Source organism: Protobothrops mucrosquamatus, unplaced genomic scaffold (genome assembly GCF_001527695.2).
Source record: "Protobothrops mucrosquamatus isolate PMUCROS unplaced genomic scaffold, P.Mucros_1.0 scaffold2216, whole genome shotgun sequence".
NCBI lineage: Eukaryota > Metazoa > Chordata > Lepidosauria > Squamata > Viperidae > Protobothrops > Protobothrops mucrosquamatus.
This window is the reverse complement of record NW_015388308.1, coordinates 46,308-68,465: the sequence shown is the minus strand read 5'-3', so window position 1 is coordinate 68,465 and position 22,158 is coordinate 46,308. Positions and strand designations below refer to the sequence as shown.

The following is a 22,158-nucleotide window of genomic DNA, read 5'->3' as shown; positions in this document are numbered from 1 at the left end:
CCCAAACCCCACTCCCTTCTAGCACTGATGATGCTACCTAGTTGGGTCATGAAATGTCCACAAGAAAAGCACCAAGCTTAGAGAGCACCAAGGACCACCACCTCCTCCTCCTCCTCCCCCTCCTGCTCCTCCTCCTCCTCCTCTCCATAAATCCGACTCCCTTCTAGCACGGATGATGCTACCTAGTTGGGACATGAAATGTCTGCAAGAAAATCACCAAGCTCAGAGAGCACCAAGAAAACAAGCAAGCTCAGAGAGCACCAAGGACTCCACAGTCGTTGTGTCATTGTCCTCCTCCTCCTCCTCCTCCTCCTCCTCCTCCTCCTCCCTTTGATCAGAAGCAGGAGAGTCTTGGCACCAGAGAGAAAGGCATTTATTAGCAAACCTGGCAGAACTACCTGTGCCATCTCCCCCTGAAGAACAGGCGGTGCCATTGGGAAACAGAGCCCTCCCATCTGGGCTCCCTCAGGCCTGTTCCAAGGACCTATAACAAAGAGGCATGTATTGCCTTGTTTATAAAAAATAAAAAATAAAAGAAGAAAAGGGTTGATTCGAAGGCCTCCCGAATCCCACGTCCTGCAGCTAAGAGAGTAGTATTTTGAACTCGCAACGCGGCCTGGCGGGTGGTCCTTTGCTCAGCCCCGCCGCAGTCTCTTCCCGTCCTGGGGACGGGTGGGATGGGCCCTCTGGAGCCAAGCCAAACCTCCCCCAGCCCTCCTGAGGCACAACAACCTGTTCCTTGGGATAAAGATCAAGGTTAGAGACGACGGGCAGAGACATAAAAAAAAAGCAATCGGAGCCGGATCAACAAGTTAACTTCTGTGCCTCGTCTTTGAACTTTGGGTGGGTAGTATCCAGGAAGATCGTTCCAGCGCCTTCCACCTGGGATTTAACTTCTCGGGCGCTTACTGGCAACGGCTGTCTGGCAGCCGGTGTCTCTCGGGGTGGGGGGATTCGGGGAGCCGGGCGCAGGTTGGGAAAAGGAGCAGAGGCAGCGGTCAACGTCTGCCCAGTTCTTTGCTTCCAGGTGTTGGGGTACTTTGGGGGAAGGGGCTGTTGATGCCATCTTGCAGGGAAGAGTAAGGATTGAAATGCTGGAAACTTGACTTGCCAGTCAGCTGTCCGGCTCTTCCAAATTCTATTCTATTCTATTCTATTCTATTCTATTCTATTCTATTCTATTCTATTCCATCCCATAATTCAATCCTATCCTATCCTATCTATCCTATCCCATCCCATCCCATTCTCTATTTCTATTTCTATTCCTATTTCTATTCTATTCTATATTTTAGTATTCTGTTTTATTATTTCTAATTCTATTCTATTCTATTCTATTCTATTCTATTCTATTCTATTCTATTCTATTCTATTCTATTCCAGATTTTCTATTCTATTCTATTCTATTCTATTCTATTCTATCCTATCCTATCCTATCCTATCCTATCCTATCCTATCCTATCCTATCCTATTTTCTCTCTTCTCTTCTCTTCTCTTCTCTTCTCTTCTCTTCTCTTCTCTTCTCTCTTGTTATTCTGTTCTGTTCTTTTCTTTTCTATTCTATATTCCAGTCTATCCTATTTTCTTTCTCTTCTTCTCTTCTCTTCTCTTCTCTCCTCTCCTCTCCTCTCCTCTCTCCTCTCTTCTCCTCTCCTGTTATTCTATTCTATTCTATTCTATTCTATTCTATTCTATTCTATTCTATATTCTAGTCTATCCTATCCTATTTTCTCTCTTCTCTTCTCTTCTCTCTTGTTATTCTGTTCTGTTCTTTTCTATTCTATTCTATATTCCAGTCTATCCTATTTTCTTTCTTCTCTTCTCTTCTCTTCTCTTCTCTCTCCTCTCCTCTCCTCTCCTCTCCTGTTATTCTATCCTATCCTATCCTGTCCTGTCCTGTCCTATTCCTTATTCCTATCCTATCCTATCCTATCCTATCCTATCCTATCCTATCCTATCCTATCCTATCCTATCCTATCCTATTCTTAGAGGCCTGAATAGATGAGGAAAAGAAGGAGGTTCTCTCCCCAATACAGGCAGTCCTCGACTTGCAACCATTCATTTAGTGACCGTTCGAAGTTAGAACGGCACTGAGAAAAGTGACTTCTTACCCTTTTCCACAGCTAGCGACCGTTGCAGCATCCCCCACGATCATGTGATCAAAATCCGGACGCTGGGCAACTGGCTCATCTTTATGACGGTTGCAGCGTCCCAGGCAGGGTGTGTGTGTGTCCTGGAATCCCCTTTTGCGACCTCCAGACAAGCAAAGTCAACGGGGAAACCAGAATCACTTAACAACTTAAACAACTGCACCCATTCACGTAACAACTGTGGCAAGCAAGGTCGTAGAATGGGGACGAAAGTCGCTGGACATCTGTCTCGCTTAGCAACCGCGGTCGTACGTTCGAGGACTGCCTGCAGCTTATGCCCCTTCCGGGGCCACCAAATGTAGGGGCCAAACCTCGCTCCCCGCTTCATTAATTCCAAACATCTAGGGCCGATTTCTTCCCCAGTTTTGAGAACCGCAGAGAAAATGCCGCAATCCTTTCTCTCTTGACGTATCGAAAGGTTTACCGCCAGCCCTGCAAGACTGGCTTGGCTGCGAATGATGGGATTTGTACTCCCCAGGCCCGGAGAAACCCCCAGGGTGGATAAGTACTGCAGGCTTAAGAAAAAAAATAAATCTCTTATTATCTAGGACTTTGTGTCTTATCAACCCGACCTACCAGTTATCTCTCCCAGTCCATCCACCCCTCCCAGTTAGCTGGTTAACTAACTCAGCTCCCTGTCTTTGCGGTGTGATTGCATCACAATTCAGAAGGATTAAAGAAACAGGACCTAAGGGAGAAATCCAAGATAGGGCAAAAGTCCAGGAGTCACTGTGGCCAGGATGAAGCCCCCCCCCAGTAGCTTCCATCCATTTTTGAATTTTGATCAAAGCAAACGCATCACGGTTTCGGATTCAAGAGCTGCTTTGGGGGAAAGAAGACCGCGGGCTCTTGGGCTTGCGAGCAGCTGCTGCCATTCATTGTGTAGGCCAGTGGTGGCGAACCTATGGCACGCGTGCCAGAGGCGGCACTCAGAGCCCTCTCTGTTGGCATGCGTGCCGCCGCCAGCAGCAGGTCCATCAGGCTGCACCGCCGCCTGGAGCAGGAGCCCCGCCCGCATGCGCGCTCGGGGCCGCGAGCACGCACGCACTGCAAATGGGGCAGGGCTAGTGCCTGCGTGATACCAACCCTGCCCCGTTCTTGCGTGATGCAGCGCCTTGTACCTGCACCCCACGGCGCGCCGGTGGCCATTTTTGCGCCTCGCAGCGTGGTGGCCCATTTTTGCACCCCTGGTTTTTGCGTGCCAGAGGCGGCATTCAGAGGCGCCTCCCTGCTCCCCCCCCTGAGGGCACCATAATGCTGATGCGCCCCTGGCGCTTTGCAATAAATAAGTGGGTTTTGGGTTGCAGTTTGGGCACTCGGTCTCTAAAAGGTTCACCATCATCACTGGTGTAGGCAATCCTCGATTTACAACAGTTCGTTTAGCGGCCGAAGTTTACAACGGCACCGGAAAGAAGCGACATGGCCATTTTTCACACTTAACGGCCCTTGCAGCCTCCCCAAAGTCACGTGATCGAAATTCACAAACTGGACAACTGACTCCTATTTATGACGCTCGACCTTCTGATAAGCAACGTCGTCGGGGGGGGGGAGAAAGCCGGATCCACTTAACCACGTGACCAACACCGGATGTTTTTGCCTTGACAACAAAGGGAAATGTAGCCATCTTTTACCTTTTGCTTTTAGAGTTAGATGATGCTGGGAAGGGGGGATGTGAACGAGAGTCCAGCTAGGCCAGGAGTAGGCAACCTTGGCTCTCTTTTATGACTCGTGGACTTCCAACTCCCAGAATTCCTGAGCCAGCCATGGCTCAGCTTGGAAACCTCTCCCTTTCCCCTCAGCGTGGCTGGCTCAGGAATTCTGGGAGTTGGACGTCCACGAGTCATAAAAGAGTCAAGGTTGCCTACCCCTGAGCTAGACATAACAACACCAGACCTAGGGTGAGAAACAAGGTTATTGTAACCAGAGCTGATAAGGAATTGGGGGGCTGGAGAACTGGAGAGGAGGCCCACAGCTTCAAGCTAATTGGGGAATGTGATTTATGACTGCTAGTTGAAGGAGGGAATTGTGCTTTGACACTATGTGCTCAGGGGAGGGGAATTCAGTTTTTGGCTTCCTTTATGCCAGTGCCGAAGTTACGCTACTCAAAATAAAGATGCTTTAAGGTAAACAACGCCTCAAAGTTCTTTTGAAGAGTTTCGTCTGTCGGAACCATGACAGTAATAACTGCAGGGATTCCCTTAACAAGTGCGGCAAGAAAGGTCGTAAAACAGGTTCAAAATTCACTTAACAGGTGGTGACACCGCTAGCAACAGGAATTTTGGGCTCCGCTGCGGTCCTACGTTGAGGGCCACCTGTAACAGCTGAAGAATAGACACCTTTTGCTCAGGTCAGGGAACGATGGAGAAAATTTCATCGCGTAATAGGGGAGAGAATGGCCTTTGAAGAGCGATGTACAGTAGCGGCCCAAATTGTGGAAACCTTTTGGGAAAAGTGTACAGTAGAAATGCCACCTTTGGTTAAGTTTCCACCATTTTTCTTCTCATTTCTTTATAACTGTAGCCTTGTTCACTTAATAATACTATTTTACATGGCTTTCTGGGTGACCGGTCAACTCTTTGCACCATTACTTTAATTTTATTACTTTTTTACAAGCTCACTAAATGAAAGAACGCCAAACAACCCCAACCAACTCGACAGCGATCCCATAACACACTGACAAATGTCCTCCTCTCAGCTTCAATACAGGACATCAATAACTGGATCCTACCGTGATCTGATTGGCTCATTGCCAAAACAAGATGGCACCCGATTAGCTCTCTAAACACTCGTGCTCATGATCTACAATCAGATGAAGGAAAGCCACCTGAGATCAACCTAAGCAAGTTGTGCTTCCTTTTTCTGGTTATTTCGCTATAACTTTTCACAGAATACAATACAGATAGTTGAACAAACTGTGTTGCGTTACGTTCTTGATTCAATTATCTTTCTATTGATATATAATTTTATGGTACTACTCCCAAAAAAAGTGGTGTTATTAGCCATCAAACCTCAGATGTACACTTTTCCCAAAAGGTTTCCACAATTTTGGCCAATACTGTAGATAGGGGGTATGCTGGTGTCATTTAAGTACTTTATCTTTACCACTTGGATTCTGTGGAGAGAAAACTGAGTGCTGCAGAATTATTGTAGAAATGGCCTCCTTCTTTTAAAACCCGCCATTGTACACCAACACAGCATCTGAAAGGGTCTTCAAGTTTCAGAATTCAAGGGGAGATAAATTCAATTAATTTCTTACAACCTCAACTTACAACAGTTTGTTTAGCGACCGTTCAAAATTACGTCACTGAAAAAAAGCGACTTATGACCGGTTCCCCACACCCATGACCGTTCCAGCGTGGTCGTGCGATCGAAGTTCAGATGCTTGGCAACTGGACTCCTATTTACGACGATTGTAGTGTCTTTGCGACTTTTAAGGCCAACAAAATCATAGTCAGCTGACTCCATCGCTGACTATAGGGGGCGAAACTTTGGCCCCCTCAGATCGGGTCCGCAACTTGGGTGTTCTCCTGGATTCACGGTTGACATTGGATGACCAGTTGTCGGCCTTGACCAGGGGAGCGTTTTATCAGGTTCGCCTGATCCGCCAGTTGCGGCCGTTTCTGGACCGGGACGCCTTACGCACGGTCACTCATGCCCTTGTGACCTCCCGCCTGGACTACTGCAATGCTCTCTACATGGGGCTTCCCTTGAGGAGCACCCGGAGGCTCCAGCTAGTTCAAAATGCGGCCGCGCGGGCGGTGTTGGGNCCAACTAGCGGGACTGGCCTGAGGGATTTTAAAGGGGGTTTTAATTACTTTTAAATTGGACATATTTAAATATTTCGTTTTAATCAAATTTTAATTAAGTATATGTATATATGTTAGTATTTTATTCAATTGTCAGCCGCCCTGAGTCCGTAAGGAGAAGGGCGGGATATAAATGCAATTAATAAATAAATAAAATAAAATAAATAAATAAAATCAACGGGGAAGCCAAATTAACTATACAACCGTGTGACTAACTTCACACCTGCAGTGATTCCCTTAATGCAGTGGTTCTCAACCTTTTTAATGCCGCGACCCCCAACCGGTCGTAAGTCGAGGACTAAACCGGTCGTAAGTCGAGGACTAAACCGGTCATAAGTCGAGGACTAAACCGGTCATAAGTTGAGGACTACCCAACCGGTTGTAAGTCGAGAACTTTCCCTGCCCGGGAGCGCCGCGCATGCGTGGTTCCGCCCCCTGCGCCGGCCGAGGCGTAGCTGGCAAGCGGCAGAGACAGAGCAGGCCGACCACCAGCTGGCCCAGCCCAAGGGAGGTAAGGCACCCGCCGAAAAAGGGGGAAAAAAATGGCGGACAGCCTTGCTTGGCGACCCCAGTGAAATGGTCGATCGACCCCAAATGGGGTCGCGATCCATAGGTTGAGAACCGCTGCCTTAATGACTGTGGTGAGAAAGGTCGTAAAATGGGGCACAAAATTCGCTTAACCTCTTGTCTCGCTTAGCAACATAAATTTTTTGGGGGGCTCCGTTGTGGTCGTACGGTGAGGACCACCTGTAATTGGGGATGGTGTCTTAAGCCCACAGATCCACAACTCAGTCGAAGGAAGAAAGTTATACCCTTCCTTGTAAGTCATTCTGCTTTTTTACCCCACTTTCTTCTCTTGATTTTAGGCTTCTTGACTTTTGTGAACTGTGCCTACGTGAAGTGGGGAACCCGAGTCCAGGACCTGTCCACCTACGCCAAGGTGCTAGCCCTCATTGTTGTGATCATTGCAGGCATCGTCCGCATTGCACAAGGTACTGAAACTCTGGCTGTGGGGTTTTTATTCTCATACCCCCCCCTGGGGCCGGGAAGCTGGGGTACTGCCACCCCAATTGATAAAAGTTGAGCCCCTGTCAGGGGTCAGATTCGAACTGAGTTGAAACGAAGTTTCCCAGTGGTGAGGGGTCCTTGGTGCTCTCTGAGCTTGCTCGTTAGCACTGATGATGTTACCTAGTTAGGGTCATGAAACGTTAACAGCCCACGTTACTAACTGAAGAACGGCGGTTCGGACTTAACAACGGCGGCAGGAAAAGTCGTAAAACGGGAGGGGGCCAAAACTCACTCGAACAAGTGTTTCGCTTAGCGATGGAAATTTTGGGCTCCCGTGGGCGGTCCAGAAGCCGAGGATTCCCCCCCGTGTTTCCGTGTATTTGGGGGCAAAACCTTTGAATTCTTTTTTTTTAATCTCTCCCGCAGGACATTCCGAGAATTTGGCCGACGCGTTCGAGGGATCGGCCTGGGACGTGGGCAACATCGCGCTGGCTCTGTACTCCGCCCTCTTCTCCTACTCGGGATGGGACACCCTTAATTTTGTCACGGAGGAGATCAAGAACCCCGAAAGGTCAGCCTGGCAAACTAGCTGGAGGAAAAAAAAACGTGGGAATCCTTCCTGGCTTGGTGAGATCACCGGGCTTGGCGTGTTCCCGTCCCACGTCCAGGAGGAGAGGGCAATGTTGCTTCCCCACCCCTGTTTCCCTGGAAGGACCTTAGGATTTTATGCTGACCTTCCCAAAGGGGGGAAATGGGAGGAGGAGGTGGTTGAACCTGATTATCTGGCCCTTCCTTGTTCTTCAGACTTTGTCTCCAGTCCATAAATTCCTCGCTGGAGATTAAGCTGGCAGGAGTCCTTGCTCAGATGAAGGATCCTTCTCTTCCTTGGGTGCCGGAATTCACATCGTCTAGCCCCTTCTCTCTCTCTCTCTCTCTCTCTCTCTCTCTCTCTCTCCCTCTCTCTCCCTCTCTCTCTCTCTCTCTCTCTCTCTCTCTCTCTTTCTACATTTTATTAGATTATAGAGTAAAATACAACATACAAAGCAGATAGCAGGGCACAAGAGGGAAGGGAAAGGGAAAGGACAGTGAGGGGGAGAGGGGAAAAAAGAAAAAAAAAAGAGATTGAGTTCCCACGTCCTCTGTTGCGGTAGAATAAAGCATGAACATCTAGCCTGATTTTTTTACTTTTCCATGATAGTATAAAGTAGCCATTTCTGATTGAGGGCAAGAGAAGAAGGGGACGACGGAGAATGAGGTGGCTGGAGGGAGTCACTAAAGCAGGAGGCGTGAGCTTAAATGGACTCCAGAAGATGGTAGAGGACAGGAAGACCTGGAGGAGTAATAATAATAATAATAATAATAATAATAATAATAATAATAATAATAATAATAATAATAATAATAATAATAATAATAATAATATTAATAATATTTGGAAGGGACCTTGGAGGTCATCTAGTCCAACCCCCTGCTCAAGCAGGAAACCCTATACCATTTCAGACAAATGGCTTATAATAATAATAATAATAATAATAATAATAATAATAATAATAATAATAATAATAATAATAATAATAATAATAATAATAATAAGAATAATAAGAATAAGAATAAGAATAAGAATAAGAATAAGAATAAGAATAAGAATAATAATAATAATAATAATAAAGTTGGAAGAGACCTTGGAGGTCATCGAGTCCAACCCCCTGCTCAAGCAGGAAACCCTATACCATTTCGGACAAATGGCTGTCCAGTCTCTTCTTAAAAACTTCCAGTGTTGGAGCATTTACCACTTCTGGAGGCAGGTTGTTCCACTGGTTAATTGTTCTAACATTCAGGAAGTTTCTCCTGAGTTCCAAGTTGCTTCTCTCCTTGATCAGTTTCCACCCATTGCTTCTCGTCCTGCCTTCAGGCGCTCTGGAAAATAGCTTGACTCCCCCTTCTTTGGGGCAGCCCCTGAGATACTGGAACACGGCTATCCTGTCCCCCCTCGTCCTTCTCTTCGTTAAACTAGACATACCCAATTCCAGCAACCGTTCCTTATATGTTTTAGCCTCCAGTCCCCTAATCATCTTTATTGCTCTTCTCTGTACTCTTTCTAGAGTCTCAGCATCTTTTTTACATCGTGGTGACCAAAACTGGATGCCGTATTCCAAGTGTGGCCTTACCAAGGCGTTGTAAAGTGGTATTAATACTTCACGTGATCTTGATTCTATCCCTCTGTTAATGCAGCCTAGCACTTTGTTGGCTTTTTTGGCAGCTGCAGCACATGGCTGGCTCATATTTAAGTGATTGTCCACTAGGACTCCGAGATCCCTCTCACAGTTACTATATTGAGCAAGGTACCCCGTATACTATAGCTGTGCATTTGGTTTTTCTTGCCTAAATGTAGAACCTTACTTTTTTGTTGTCCATGGAATCGCGATGGGTCGGACATGACTTCGCAACTAACAATGACAAATAAAGTAGCCATTTCTGTAGCAACAAATCAATCTAATCGGTGAAACCCAAAATCAAAGCTTCGGTTTTTTTCCACCCACCTCAAGCACAAAGTCCTGAAGCGGTCTCCACGTAGAAACAAAAGTACTTATTTTTTTTTCTTTAATCAAAACTGCCAGCTTAGCCATCTCCATCAGCTTCTGCAGCCTTTCGTCCACAGGGAACCACAGGGAACCATCCTTCCAATTTCTATGCATACAGTCGCCTTGCTAACGTCAACATATATAAGATCAAAGTTCCATTTTTTCCCCCCAATTTGTTTTTGCCTAGACTTGTGTTTCTCAACCTGGGTGACTTTGAGGGAGGTGGACTTCAACTCCCAGAATTCCCCAGCCAGCACGGGAACTGAATTTTGAACTGGAATGAATTGACGTTGAAATTGAAGCGTGGGCGTTGAAGTCCAACGATCTCAAAGTCGCCCAAGTTGAGAAACACTAGCGCTCTCCCCCTTGTTAAAATGACAGGTAAGCCTCGACTTATTCGTTTGGTGACCGTTCAAAGTTACGACGGCACTGGGGAAAGCGAGTTACGACCGTTTTTCACACTAATGACCATTGCAGCAGCCCTCCCACCCTAGTCGCAGGATCAAAATTTGGAGGCTTGGCAAATGGCTCATTTACTTGGAATACGGCATCCAATTTTGGATCCCCACGATGTAAAAAAAGGTGTTGAGACTCTAGAAAGAGTGCAGAGAAGAGCAACAAAGAGGATCAGGGGACTGGAGGCTAAAACATACGAGGAACGGTTGCTGGAATTGGGGATGTCTAGTTTAATGAAGAGAAGGACGAGGGGGGACATGATAGCAGTGTTCCAATATCTCAGGGGCTGCCCCAAAGAAGAGGGAGTCAAGCTATTCTCCAGAGCGCCTGAAGGCAGGACAAGAAGCAACAGATGGAAACTAACCAAGGAGAGAAGCAACCTAGAACTAAGGAGAAATTGTTCTGACAATCAGAACAATTAACTAGTGGAACTACCTGCCTCCAGAAGCTGTGAATGCTCCAACACTGAAAGTTTTTAAGAAGAGACTGGACAGCCATTTGTCTCACTTAACAGCCTGAGGTTTTGGGCTCAATTGTGGTGGTAATACGAGGACTATCTGTGTTGTAGCTGGGCTGTGATTGTGGTTATCTATCTATCTATCTATCTATCTATCTATCTATCTATCTATCTATCTATCTATCTATCTATCTATCTATCTATCTATCTATCTATCTATCATCTGTCTGTCTGTCTCTATCCATCATCTATCTATCATCTGTCTATCATCTGTCTCTATCTATCTATCTATCTATCTATCTATCTATCTATCTATCTATCTATCTATCTATCTATCTATCTATCTATCTATCTATCTATCTATCTATCTATCTATCTATCATGTCATCTATATTATCTCTCTCTCTCCTAGCTACAGCTACATCTAATGATCATCTATGAATCTATCATTATCTAATCTATATCTATCTCTACATCTATCTAATTATGTATATATCATCTATCAATCTATCATTATCTCTCACATTTATCAATTATTATCTCTCTGTCTATCATCTATCTCATTATCTATCATTATCTATCTCATTATCTCCACTTCTACATCTAATTATCATCTATATCAATCATCTCTAACATTTATTAATTATCATTATCTCCATCCATATCTATCTATCTATCTATCTATCTATCTATCTATCTATCTATCTATCTATCTATCTATCTATCTATCTATCTATCTATCTATCTATCTATCTATCTATCTATCTATCTATCTATCTATCTATCTATCTATCTATCATCTATTCTCTAAAGTGCCCTGGGTAAAAAGACTGCCCCTTAGGCAGGGGGTTGGACTAGAAGACCTCTGAGGTCCCTTTCCAGCACTATGATTCTATGAAATACCCAAGCTTTGTTCTTTCCTTAATTGAAATTCCTGGGAGATTTTATTTGGGTGGAATGAGGTGGAGAGCGGGTGCCACCCAGTGGGCAAAGGTAGGCATTGCAGCATACCTCTTAACAAGTTGACGGAATCTAAAAAGTTCGTACAGTTTCTGCTAAGACAGATTTCCCAGAGAAGGCAAAAGCAGGAAGAAATCCTGCAATTTCCCCCCAAAAAAGCAGCCTTTCGCCCCCAACGAGGTCTCTTGCAAGACCAGAAAGTTTGATGATGAAATCGAAGGAAGCACAAGATTTTCCCACTGAGCTGGGATTTTTTGTTTTTGTTTTTTTTAATGGAAGGAAGAAATGAATTCTCAACCCCGGTGTTGGGAGTTTCTCCCCATCCTTTTATGAAATGAAAGGAAAGCCAGGAGAACTCATTGCCACCAGAAGTGAAGGGAATAGGAGAGCTTAGCCAAGAAATTTAGCCAAAGCTGGTTTGGTATATTCCAGTGGTGGCGAACCTATGGCATGGGTGCCAGAGGTGGCATGCAGAGTCCTCTCTGGGGCACGCGCGCTGTCGCCCCAGTCCTAGGCCTTCAGCTGGGTTTTATAAAACTTTTTCACTTTAGGCCTCTGCTGCCGTGTGCAAAAAAAAAAAAAAAGGTTCAATCAATCAGTCAATTTCAACTTCTCGCGGGGAAAAAAAAGATCTTGCAAAGTTGGAATTGATTGATTGAACTTTTTAGTCCCACCCAGTCTGCCGTTACCACCGCAGCCACGCCCACCCAATGGGCCACACCCACCCAATGGGCCACACCCAGCCAATGGGCCACCACACCCACCCAGCACTCGAGGATGCATAAGTGGGTTTTGGGTTGCAGTTTGTGCACTCGGTCTCTAAAAGGTTTGCCATCACTGGTGTAGTAGTTAAGGTGCTGGCCTAGAAACCAGGAGATGGTGAGTCCTAGTCCCACTTTAGGCATGAGAGCCAGCTGGGTGACTTTAGACCAATCACCAGGAGACCGGGAGTTCTAGTCCCACATTGGGCATGAAAGCCAGCTGGGTGACTTTAGACCAATCACCAGGAGACCGGGAGTTCTAGTCCCGCCTTGGGCATGAAAGCTGAATGGGTGACTTTAGACCAATCGCCAGGAGACCGGGAGTTCTAGTCCCACCTTGGGCATGAAAGCTGAATGAGTGACTTTAGATCAATCACCAGGAGATGGGGAGTTCTAGTCCCGCCTTGGGCATGAAAGCCAGCTGGGTGACTTTAGACCAATCACCAGGAGACGGAGTTCTAGTCCCACCTTGGGCATGAAAGCTGAATGGGCGACTTTAGACCAATCACCAGGAGACCCTTGGACATGAAAGCTGAATGGGTGACTTTAGACCAATCACCAGGAGACGGGGAGTTCTAGTCCCACCTTGGGCATGAAAGCTGAATGGGTGACTTTAGACCAATCACCAGGAGGCATGGAGTTCTAGTCCCACCTTGGACATGAAAGCCGAATGGGTGACTTTAGACCAATCACCAGGAGACGGGGAGTTCTAGTCCCACCTTGGGCATGAAAGCCAGCTGGGTGACTTTAGACCAATCACCAGGAGACGGGGAGTTCTAGTCCCACCTTGGGCATGAAAGCCAGCTGGGTGACTTCAGACCAATCACCAGGAGACGGGGAGTTCTAGTCCCACCTTGGGCATGAAAGCCAGCTGGGTGACTTTAGACCAATCACCAGGAGACGGGGAGTTCTAGTCCCACCTTGGGCATGAAAGCCGGCTGGGTGACTTTAGACCAATCACCAGGAGACGGGGAGTTCTAGTCCCACCTTGGGCATGAAAGCCAGCTGGGTGACTTCAGACCAATCACCAGGAGACGGGGAGTTCTAGTCCCACCTTGGGCATGAAAGCCAGCTGGGTGACTTTAGACCAATCACCAGGAGACGGGGAGTTCTAGTCCCACCTTGGGCATGAAAGCCAGCTGGGTGACTTTAGACCAATCACCAGGAGACGGGGAGTTCTAGTCCCACCTTGGGCATGAAAGCCAGCTTGGGGGGTGTCTGTGTCTTTGGGTCAATCATTCTCCCTCAGCCCAACCCACCTCACAGGGCTGTTGTTATTGTGGGGAAGACGGAGGAGGAAGGAGCATTAGATATTTCCCGCCGCCTTGAGTTGTTTATAGAAATAAAAAAAGGCAGGGCAAAAAAAAAAATCAAATTAAATAAATACATTTAGTTTCTCAAGCTGCCTCTCCTAGCCCGGACTGCTCTGAAGCGGGTGTTAGGCAAACCACAGAACATGTGGGATAGCCGCGGCAGAGAGCCCGGATGGTGACAATATTCTCTTTCCACTACTCCGCAGGAACCTTCCCCTCTCCATTGGCATATCCATGCCAATCGTCACGGTGATCTACATCATGACCAACGTGGCCTACTACGCGGTCCTGAGCAAGACGGAGATCCTTTCGAGCGATGCGGTGGCTGTGGTTAGTGAGCTCATCCCGTCCCATTCCTGAGACACATCAGTGGAATCCAGCAGCGGATTGCCCCTTAAAGCAGGGTTGTTCAACCTCGGCAACTTTAAGTCCTCTGGACTTCGACTCCCAGAATTCCCCAGCCAGTCATGCCAGTCAGGATTGTTCAACCTTGGCAACTTTAAGACCTCTGGACTTCGACTCCCAGAATTCCCCAGCCAGCCATGCCAGCCAGGATTGTTCAACCTTGGCAACTTTAAGACCTCTGGACTTCGACTCCCAGAATTCCCCAGCCAGTCATGCCAGTCAGGATTGTTCAACCTCGGCAACTTTAAGACCTGTGGACTTCGACTCCCAGAATTCCCCAGCCAGTCATGCCAGTCAGGATTGTTCAACCTCGGCAACTTTAAGACCTCTGGACTTCGACTCCCAGAATTCCCCAGCCAGCCATGCCAGCCAGGATTGTTCAANCTCGGCAACTTTAAGACCTGTGGACTTCAACTCCCAGAATTCCCCAGCCAGCCAGGATTGTTCAACCCCAGCAACTTTATGTCCTCTGGACTTCAATTCCCAGAATTCCCCAGCTAGCTAGGCCAGCCAGGATTGTTCAACCTTGGCAACGTCAACTCCCAGAATTCCCCAGCCAGCCAGGAATTCTGGGAATTGAAGTCCACTGATCATAAAGTTGCCATAATTGTCCACACATGCTCTCGCATAAAGTCGGTGCCAGCAGCTTATTGAAAACTCTTTTTTTTTTTTTTAGACTTTCGGTGATCAGGTTTTTGGAGTGATGAGTTGGACCATCCCCCTTGCTGTGGCTCTATCCTGCTTTGGAGGCCTTAATGCTTCCATTCTGGCTGCTTCCAGGTAAACCATTAGACGTGTGTTCTCTTTACTGCTCAAGAGGCTTCCCAAATTAATTTTTAAGCGTCTGCTTTGCAGGGGAATAATCCTCTGAAAATCAAAAACGTTCCCTGTTCCGATGCGTTTCCACCCCATTGCTTCTTATCCTGCCCTCAGATGCTACGACGAATCAGTCGGTGCCCTCTTCCCTGTGACAGCCTTCAAGTATTAGAACAGGGGTCTTCAAACTTGGCCCTTTGATGACTTGTGGGCTTCAACTCTCAGAATTCCTCAGCCAGCAGCATGCCTGGCTGAGGAATTCTGGGAGTTGAAGTCCACAAGTCATCAAAGGGCCACGTTTGAAGACCCCCGTAGTAGAAGACGGCTATCACGTCTCCCCTAAGTCTTCTCCTTATTAGACTAAACATACCGAGTTCCCTTCGCTGTTCATCCTACGATTTAGCCTCCAGGCTTAAAGAATAACAGAGTTGGAAGGGACCTTGGAGGTCTTCTAGTCCAACCCCCTGCTCAAGCAGGAGACCCTATTCCATTTCAGACAAATGGTTGTCCAATCTAAAAACCTCCAATGTTGGAGCACCCACAACCTCTGGAGGCAAGCCGTTCCACTGGTTAATTGTTCTAACTGTCAGGAAGTTTCTCCTTAGTTCTAGGTTGCTTCTCTCCTTGATTAATTTCCACCCGTTGCTTCTTGTCCTGCCTTCAGGCGCTTTGGAGAATAGCTTGACTCCCTCTTCTTTGGGGCAAACCCTGAGATGTTGGAACCCTGCTATCATGTCCTCCTTAGTGCTCCTTATTAGACTAGACCAGGGGTAGGCAACCTTGGCTCTTTTATGACTCGTGGACTTCAACTCCCAGAATCATAAAAGAGCCAAGGTTTCCTACCCCTGGACTAGACATACCCAATTCCTGCAATCGTTCTCCGTTATGTTTTAGGAGTCGTGCATCTTTGCCTTCCGAATTGGTCAGTGGGCAACTTAAGACGCTTACCCGTTCTTGCTCCACAGATTGTTTTTCGTCGGCTCCCGGGAAGGACACCTGCCAGATGCCATCTGCATGATCCACGTGGAACGGTTCACCCCTGTGCCAGCCCTGCTTTTTAACGTAAGTCCAAAGGTACCCTGTGAGAGAATGCACGCAGGGATCCACTTGGCTTGGCGGAGAGAAAGCAATCGGGCCTCAAATCCCCCGTCCCTTTTCCTAGTTGTCTTGAGCGATTCACCCGGTATGAGAAGCAATCACCTTCCCTAACTGTTGAACTTTTCATCTGATGGACTCCAGCTACGGAACGGGACATTTGGGCACTGACCCTTGGCCGTGCCCCCTTCGCCCCCAGCCACCCATCTCAGCGGACTTACAGCCGGTGTTTCTCCTCCGCTGGCCCTCCTCTGGCCATTCTCCAAGGCCAGTGGGTCCCTGGCCCTCCCACCCAGGCACTGTTTGACCCGGGCCTTTGGCTGCATGGGACAAATAGCCCCCAGCCAAGTGGGTGGCAGGCAGGAGTAATGGTGCTTCGGGGGCAGCGTGCGATTAGCAATGGGCGAGATGATCCTAGGACAGTGATGGCCAACCTTTTAGAAACCGAGTGCCCAAAACCCATTCCTGCCCTGCCCCACCCAAGCTCCACCCACCCCACTCCAGCCCCCCCCGCCCGCAGGGCCACCCATCGCCTCCATGGTCCACTGCAGCAGATCGCCATGGCGGCCCAGCAGCACCATGGTGGCCACACCCTCCGCCTGCGCCCTGCAGCATCATCTGTGTGCGACGGGGCGCGAGGGCAGAGTCTTGTCCCCATCTTCCAGTACTTGAGGGGCTGACACAAAGAAGAGGGGAAGACACAAAGTGATAGGGTAGGATAGAAATCTGTCAAGGAGAGAACCAGCCTAGAATTAAGGAGACATTTCCCGACAGTGAGAACAATTAACCAGTGGAACAGCTTGCCACCAGAAGTTGTGGGTGGTCCAACACTGGAGTTTTTTTAAAGAAGTGATTGGACAGCCATTTGTCTCGAATGTATAGGGTCTCCTGCTTGAGCAGGGGGTTGGATTGGAAGACCTCCAAGGTCCCTTCCAACTCTGTAATTCTGCATTCTTCTCAAACCTTGGAAATCCCTTCCTGATGGTTCATTCCTCCCTTCTGGTGTGGTCCTGCTTCTCTACAGTTTTCCCAAACAGCTGAGCCGAGGTTTTGCAGGGTGAGATGGTGGGAGGGAATGGAGAAGATTCAATCGATAAAAAAGCGATGGGTTGAGCCAGAGGCCTTCAGACATTTAGTGCTGCCTTCAAGTAGCCAGCCAATTCCTTCATCGGCGGGAAGAGTAGGTGTGAACTGTCAACAGGCAGCTATGTGAGAAACCACAGATTCAGCTCCAGGAAGGGAGAGTCATGAGTCATTCTCTAAAAAACGATCCAAGTCACCCGTCATGGAGGTCACTGCGGTGCCTTGGGACAGATGTAGGCAGAACTGGGTGTCTTGAACTCTGCTCCTTGGATTGGTTGTTATTTTTTGGAGACACGTCTTATACTTTCCGAGCGATGTGGGTGGATGGTAAGCTGCTAGAAAACCAAAATGTTATTCGGCTAATCGTGACGAACGTGGCTTCACCCTGGTGTCACGTCTGTCTGTTGCAGGGAGCCATGGCTCTGATTTATCTTTGCGTGGAAGACATCTTTCAACTCATCAACTACTACAGCTTCAGTTACTGGTTCTTTGTGGGCCTGTCCATCGCCGGGCAACTGTACCTTCGCTGGAAGGAACCTTCTAGAGAACGTCCACTCAAGGTAGAGGGATCTGCGGCCTTAGTTGTGTAATGTTTAAAAACTCCCGTTGCCACCGTTAAACTGAAGCTCGGCACTGATCCTGGTGCTTCTGCTGAGCCCTGAAGAAGCACCAATCAGCTGGAAAGCAGCACTGATCCTGGCACTTCTGCTGAGCCCAGAAGAAGCGCCGATCAGCTGGAATGTTGCAGCATCTCCAGGGTCTTGTGATTTACATTCAGATACTTGGCAACTGATTCATATTTATGACGGTCACAGTGTCCCAGGGTCATGTGAAGTGACCAAAACCTGCTGCAATCACCCAGCAGACGGGGGGGGGGGAATAAAAACCAAACACCCCCCCCATCCCACCCCCGCTGCCAATCCTCAACAGAAATGCTCACAACAATGAAAACCTCGGACAGGAGGAAGAGCGCCGCCGGGTTGGCAGGCAGGTGTCTTGCTCGGCTGTGGCTTGGGGGGCCCTTTTTTCAGTGCCATTGTAACTTCGAACAGTCACTAAGTGAATTGTTGTAAGTCGATGAGTACCTGTACTTTATCGCTTTTTTCCTTTTTTTTTTTTGGGTCATCAAGTTTTTGACACCTTGCTAGGCGACTGGTGGTACTCGGATGTTGCCATATCCTAAAAGTGGTACAATGGGTGAAAAGGTTGAAAAGCCCTGGCGTAGCGTGATGGATGGGAGCTGGTCGTGAGACTTCAACCAATTCTTACTTCCCTTTCCTTTAGTTGACGATCGTTTTCCCCATCATTTTTTGCCTCTGCACCATCTTCCTGGTGGCAGTACCGCTCTATACCGACCCCATCAATTCGGCCATCGGCATTGCCATAGCGGCCTCTGGACTTCCGGTCTACTTCCTGGTGGTGAGGGTCCCAGACCAGAAAAGGCCGAACTGCTTACGGCGAGTGACGGGTGAGTGAATCGGAGCTGGGGATTTCTGAGGTCTGTCTTCAGTGGGCCCCCACCACAGGGAGTTCCCAACTTTAAGGCCCGCAAATACAGACCAAAATTTCCGCTGCTAAGCGAGACGTGTGTTAAATGAGTTTCCTCCCGTTTTACACCTTTCTTGCCACAGCTGTTAAAAGTGGATCACTGCAATTGTCAAGTTAGTAACACGGCCGTTAAGCGAATCTGGCTTCCTCGTTGACTTTTGCTTATGACAGACATGTCAAACACAAGGCCCGGGGGCCAGATGCGGCCCGCGAAGTGGTTTCATGTGGCCCGCGAAGCCATCCTGGAAACAGTGAGGGAACGGCCCCCGCTGCCTTGGCCCTGGCCCAGGCCGGCCAGGAGCCAATGTACAATTTTGTGGTGGCCATCTATGCCGAAACACATTCAGTCTTAGCTCCACAACGCCGTCTGGAAACAGTGAGGAACCAGCTCCTGCTGCGTTGGCCTCGCCCCCTGGGTGCATGCTGGGGAGGTGTCGCCCTTTGTGAGGAATGAAGAAATGCACCATCGCCTGGAAGTGGCCAGCAAATGGCCCTCGCCTACTTCACATATCCGGCTTGATGGGCTCCAGGGGAGGTTTCAGCAGGCCCTTCCAGTGGACCATGCCTTGGTGCTTGCCCCGGTCCACCCTCTTCTGCCAGAGAGCCTCAGATCTGTCCCACTCCTGCCCAGGCCCCCACAGGCCCCCTTGACATGAATGATGTAGAGCTGGCCATGCCCACCAATAGGCCATATCCACTCCCTCCACGCCCACCCAGTAGGCCGCACCCATCCTGTCCACACCCACCTGGCCCCCCCAAGGGCAACCGCAATGCTGATGCGGCCCTCTATGAAATTGAGTTTGACACCCCTGGCTTATGAGAAAGTCACGAAAGGGGAATCATGTGACCCCGGGACGCTGCGACCGTCATAAATATCAGCCAGTGGTCAAGCATTCAAATTTTGATCCCGTGGCCACGGGGATGCTGCAACGGTTGTGTGAAAAACGGCAGCAAGTCACATTTTTCAGTGCCGTTGTAACTTCGAACGGCCATTAAACAAACTGTAGTAAGTCGAGGACTGGTGTAGAACCGCCACGACGACTAACCAAGAGAAGAAGCTGGGAAATGAGAATAAATAGATTCGGTAGCCATTTTTCTTTTTTGCCCCCTTTTCCCAGACTTCCAAATATTCCAAAGAACATCTCCCTTTGCAGGAGATGGAAGAATTCCACCAAATAAGTAACACCATATAAAGATCTTCCCACTTGGGTTTCCGATTTAGAATGAGGGGGAAGTTAATAAAGAGGAATTATTTAATTTAGCCCCAACGTCTTCAGGACGGTATCCTTGACTATAACTTGAAAATAGCAAGAGTTGGAAGGGACCTTGGAGGTCTTCTAGTCCAACCCCCCAGCTCAAGCAGAAGACCCTATACCATTCCAGGCAAGGGGCTGTCCAGTCTCTTCTTAAAAGCCTCCAGTGTTGGAGCATTCACAACATCTGGAGGCAGGTTGTTCCACTGGTTAATTGTTCTAACTGTCAGGAAGTTTCACCTTAGTTCCAGGTTGCTTCTCTCCTTGATTAATTTCCATCCGTTGCTTCTTGTCCTGCCTTCGGGTGCTTTGGAGGATAGGTTGACCCCCTCTTCCTTGTGGTAGCCCCTCAAAGTTTGGAATACTATTATCGCATACATATAACGGATCACTTAGGGCGGGTCGGCAACCTACGACTCCGGAGCCGCATGTGGCTTTTTGAGCCTCCTCCGCCATTTGCAGAGACAGACAGAGAGAGGCACTTGCGCTTTCCTTTTCTCTCTCTGTGCGTGTTTGTGTGTAAAAAAGAGAGTGGCCTCACGCTGTTCTCGGACAAGCTGACAAGCTTATTGGGCGGGACTCCTGCTTTGGCTGCGTCTCAGCAGGAAGCAGGAAACAGCAACTCTCTCTCTTTCTCTCACACACTGAGTGGGGGAAGAGGACTGGCAGACCAAGGGCAGGAGAGAGCCAGCCCAATAAGAATGTGTGTCAGCTTGTTGGAGGATAGTGTGAAGCCAGTTTGCCAGGTGAGCAGATCAGAGAGAGGGAGGGGGGAGATAAAGAGGGAGACAAAGAGAGAGGGAGGGAGGGAACTCATGCACAGCAGCCTCTATTTCTTTTTAATTAAACTCTTCAATCAAGCTCCTCCTCGTGCACGTGCAAGTTTTGCAGCTCCCAGTGTTTTCTTTTTTTCTGGGAAAGGGGTCCAAGTAGCTCTTTGAGTGTTTAAGGTTGCCAACCCGACTTAGAGAAACTAGGGTGTTTGTTAGAACCGGCTTCCTGCTAGATCCTTTGTGGCTTTCCTCCTGCAACCATCTTTTTCTTAGCTGAATCGTTCACCACCAGCCCTACCCTAATGCTGACTGATCTTTTCTTTCCCAGCCCGCGTGACCCGCCTTATCCAGTTAGTGTCCCTGTCTGTCCTGACCGAGATGGATCCCGAAATCAAGTCTCAGTGACGACGACCATCCGAGAGAGGCCGGCTTCTCCCGTCATCCCCCTGCAATGGACTCCTTCTAATTTATTATTTGATACTTCGTCGGGAGTATTGTATTTACTACAGGGATTTTTATTATTATTTTTTTGTGGTGGTTCTTATGGGGCAGAGCGGACCTGTCCTTGGGGGCCAAGCCCAGTAAATGCTCAACATTCCACAAATTTCCTTCAATTATTATTATTTTTTTTAAAAAGGTCTTTGGCGTGCAACGTCTCAGTAATTTTTGCCACACCTCTCCAATCCAACTTTTGCCCTTTTATTTTCAAAACTGCAATCCACGGCTGTGCCGTCTCGATGTCTTCCAGTTCAAATCCTGCTGTTTACGGAAGCTATGATGCAAAACATCTGAAGGGCCCAAGCCAATGTAATAATAATAATAATAATAATAATAATAAAGTTGGAAGGGACCTTGGAGGTCATCTAGTCCAGCCCCCTGCTCAGGCAGGAAACCCTATACCATTTCGGACAGATGGCTGTCCAGTCTCTTCTTAAAAACTTCCTGTGTTGGAGCATTCACCACTTCTGGAGGCAGGTTGTTCCACTGGTTAATTGTTCTCACTGTCAGGAAGTTTCTCTTTAGTTCTAGGTTGCTTCTCTCCTTGGTTAGTTTCCATCCGTTGCTTCTTGTCCTGCCTTCGGGTGCTTTGGAGAATAGCTTGACTCCCTCTTCTTTGGGGCAGCCCCTGAGATACTGGAACCCGGCTATCATGTCCCCCCTCGTCCTTCATTAAACTAGACATACCCAATTCCAGCAACCGTTCCTTATGTTTTAGCCTCCAGTCCCCTGATCATCTTTGTTGCTCTTCTCTGTACTCTTTTACATCGTGGTGACCAAAACTGGATGCCGTATTCCAAGTGTGGCCTTACCAAGGCATTGTAAAGTGGTATTAATATTTCACCTGATCTTGATTCTATCCCTGTTAATGCAGCCCAGCATTGTGTTGGCCTTTTTGGCAGCTGCAGCACACGGCTGGCTCCTATTTAAATGATTGTCCACTAGGACTCCGAGATCCCTCTCACAGTTACTACTATTGAGCAAGGTACCCCCTATAACAGGGGTAGGCAACCTTGGCTCTTTTATGACTCGTGGACTTCAACTCCCAGAATTCCTGAGCCAGCATGAGGGAAACTTTGGCCCCTTCATGACTCGTGGACTTCAACTCCCAGAATTCCTGAGCCAGCATGAGGGAAACTTTGGCCCCTTCATGACTCGTGGACTTCAACTCCCAGAATTCCTGAGCCAGCATGAGGG

General features: G+C 48.0%; 1 protein-coding gene across 1 annotated transcript in view; it reads left to right on the top strand.

Moving 5' to 3' along the window:
* SLC7A7 (solute carrier family 7 member 7) overlaps nucleotides 1-20,884 on the top strand; it is a 31,631-nt gene extending 10,747 nt beyond the window's left edge. The window contains exons 2-9 of the mRNA XM_015824383.1: nucleotides 6,820-6,945; nucleotides 7,388-7,532; nucleotides 13,697-13,820; nucleotides 14,572-14,675; nucleotides 15,677-15,773; nucleotides 17,300-17,449; nucleotides 18,174-18,357; nucleotides 20,792-20,884. Of these exons, the coding sequence (XP_015679869.1) occupies nucleotides 6,820-6,945; nucleotides 7,388-7,532; nucleotides 13,697-13,820; nucleotides 14,572-14,675; nucleotides 15,677-15,773; nucleotides 17,300-17,449; nucleotides 18,174-18,357; nucleotides 20,792-20,868 (1,007 nt within the window). The 3' untranslated portion in view covers nucleotides 20,869-20,884. The remainder of the gene's footprint in view (nucleotides 1-6,819; nucleotides 6,946-7,387; nucleotides 7,533-13,696; nucleotides 13,821-14,571; nucleotides 14,676-15,676; nucleotides 15,774-17,299; nucleotides 17,450-18,173; nucleotides 18,358-20,791) is intronic.
* Nucleotides 20,885-22,158: the final 1,274 nt, after the last annotated feature.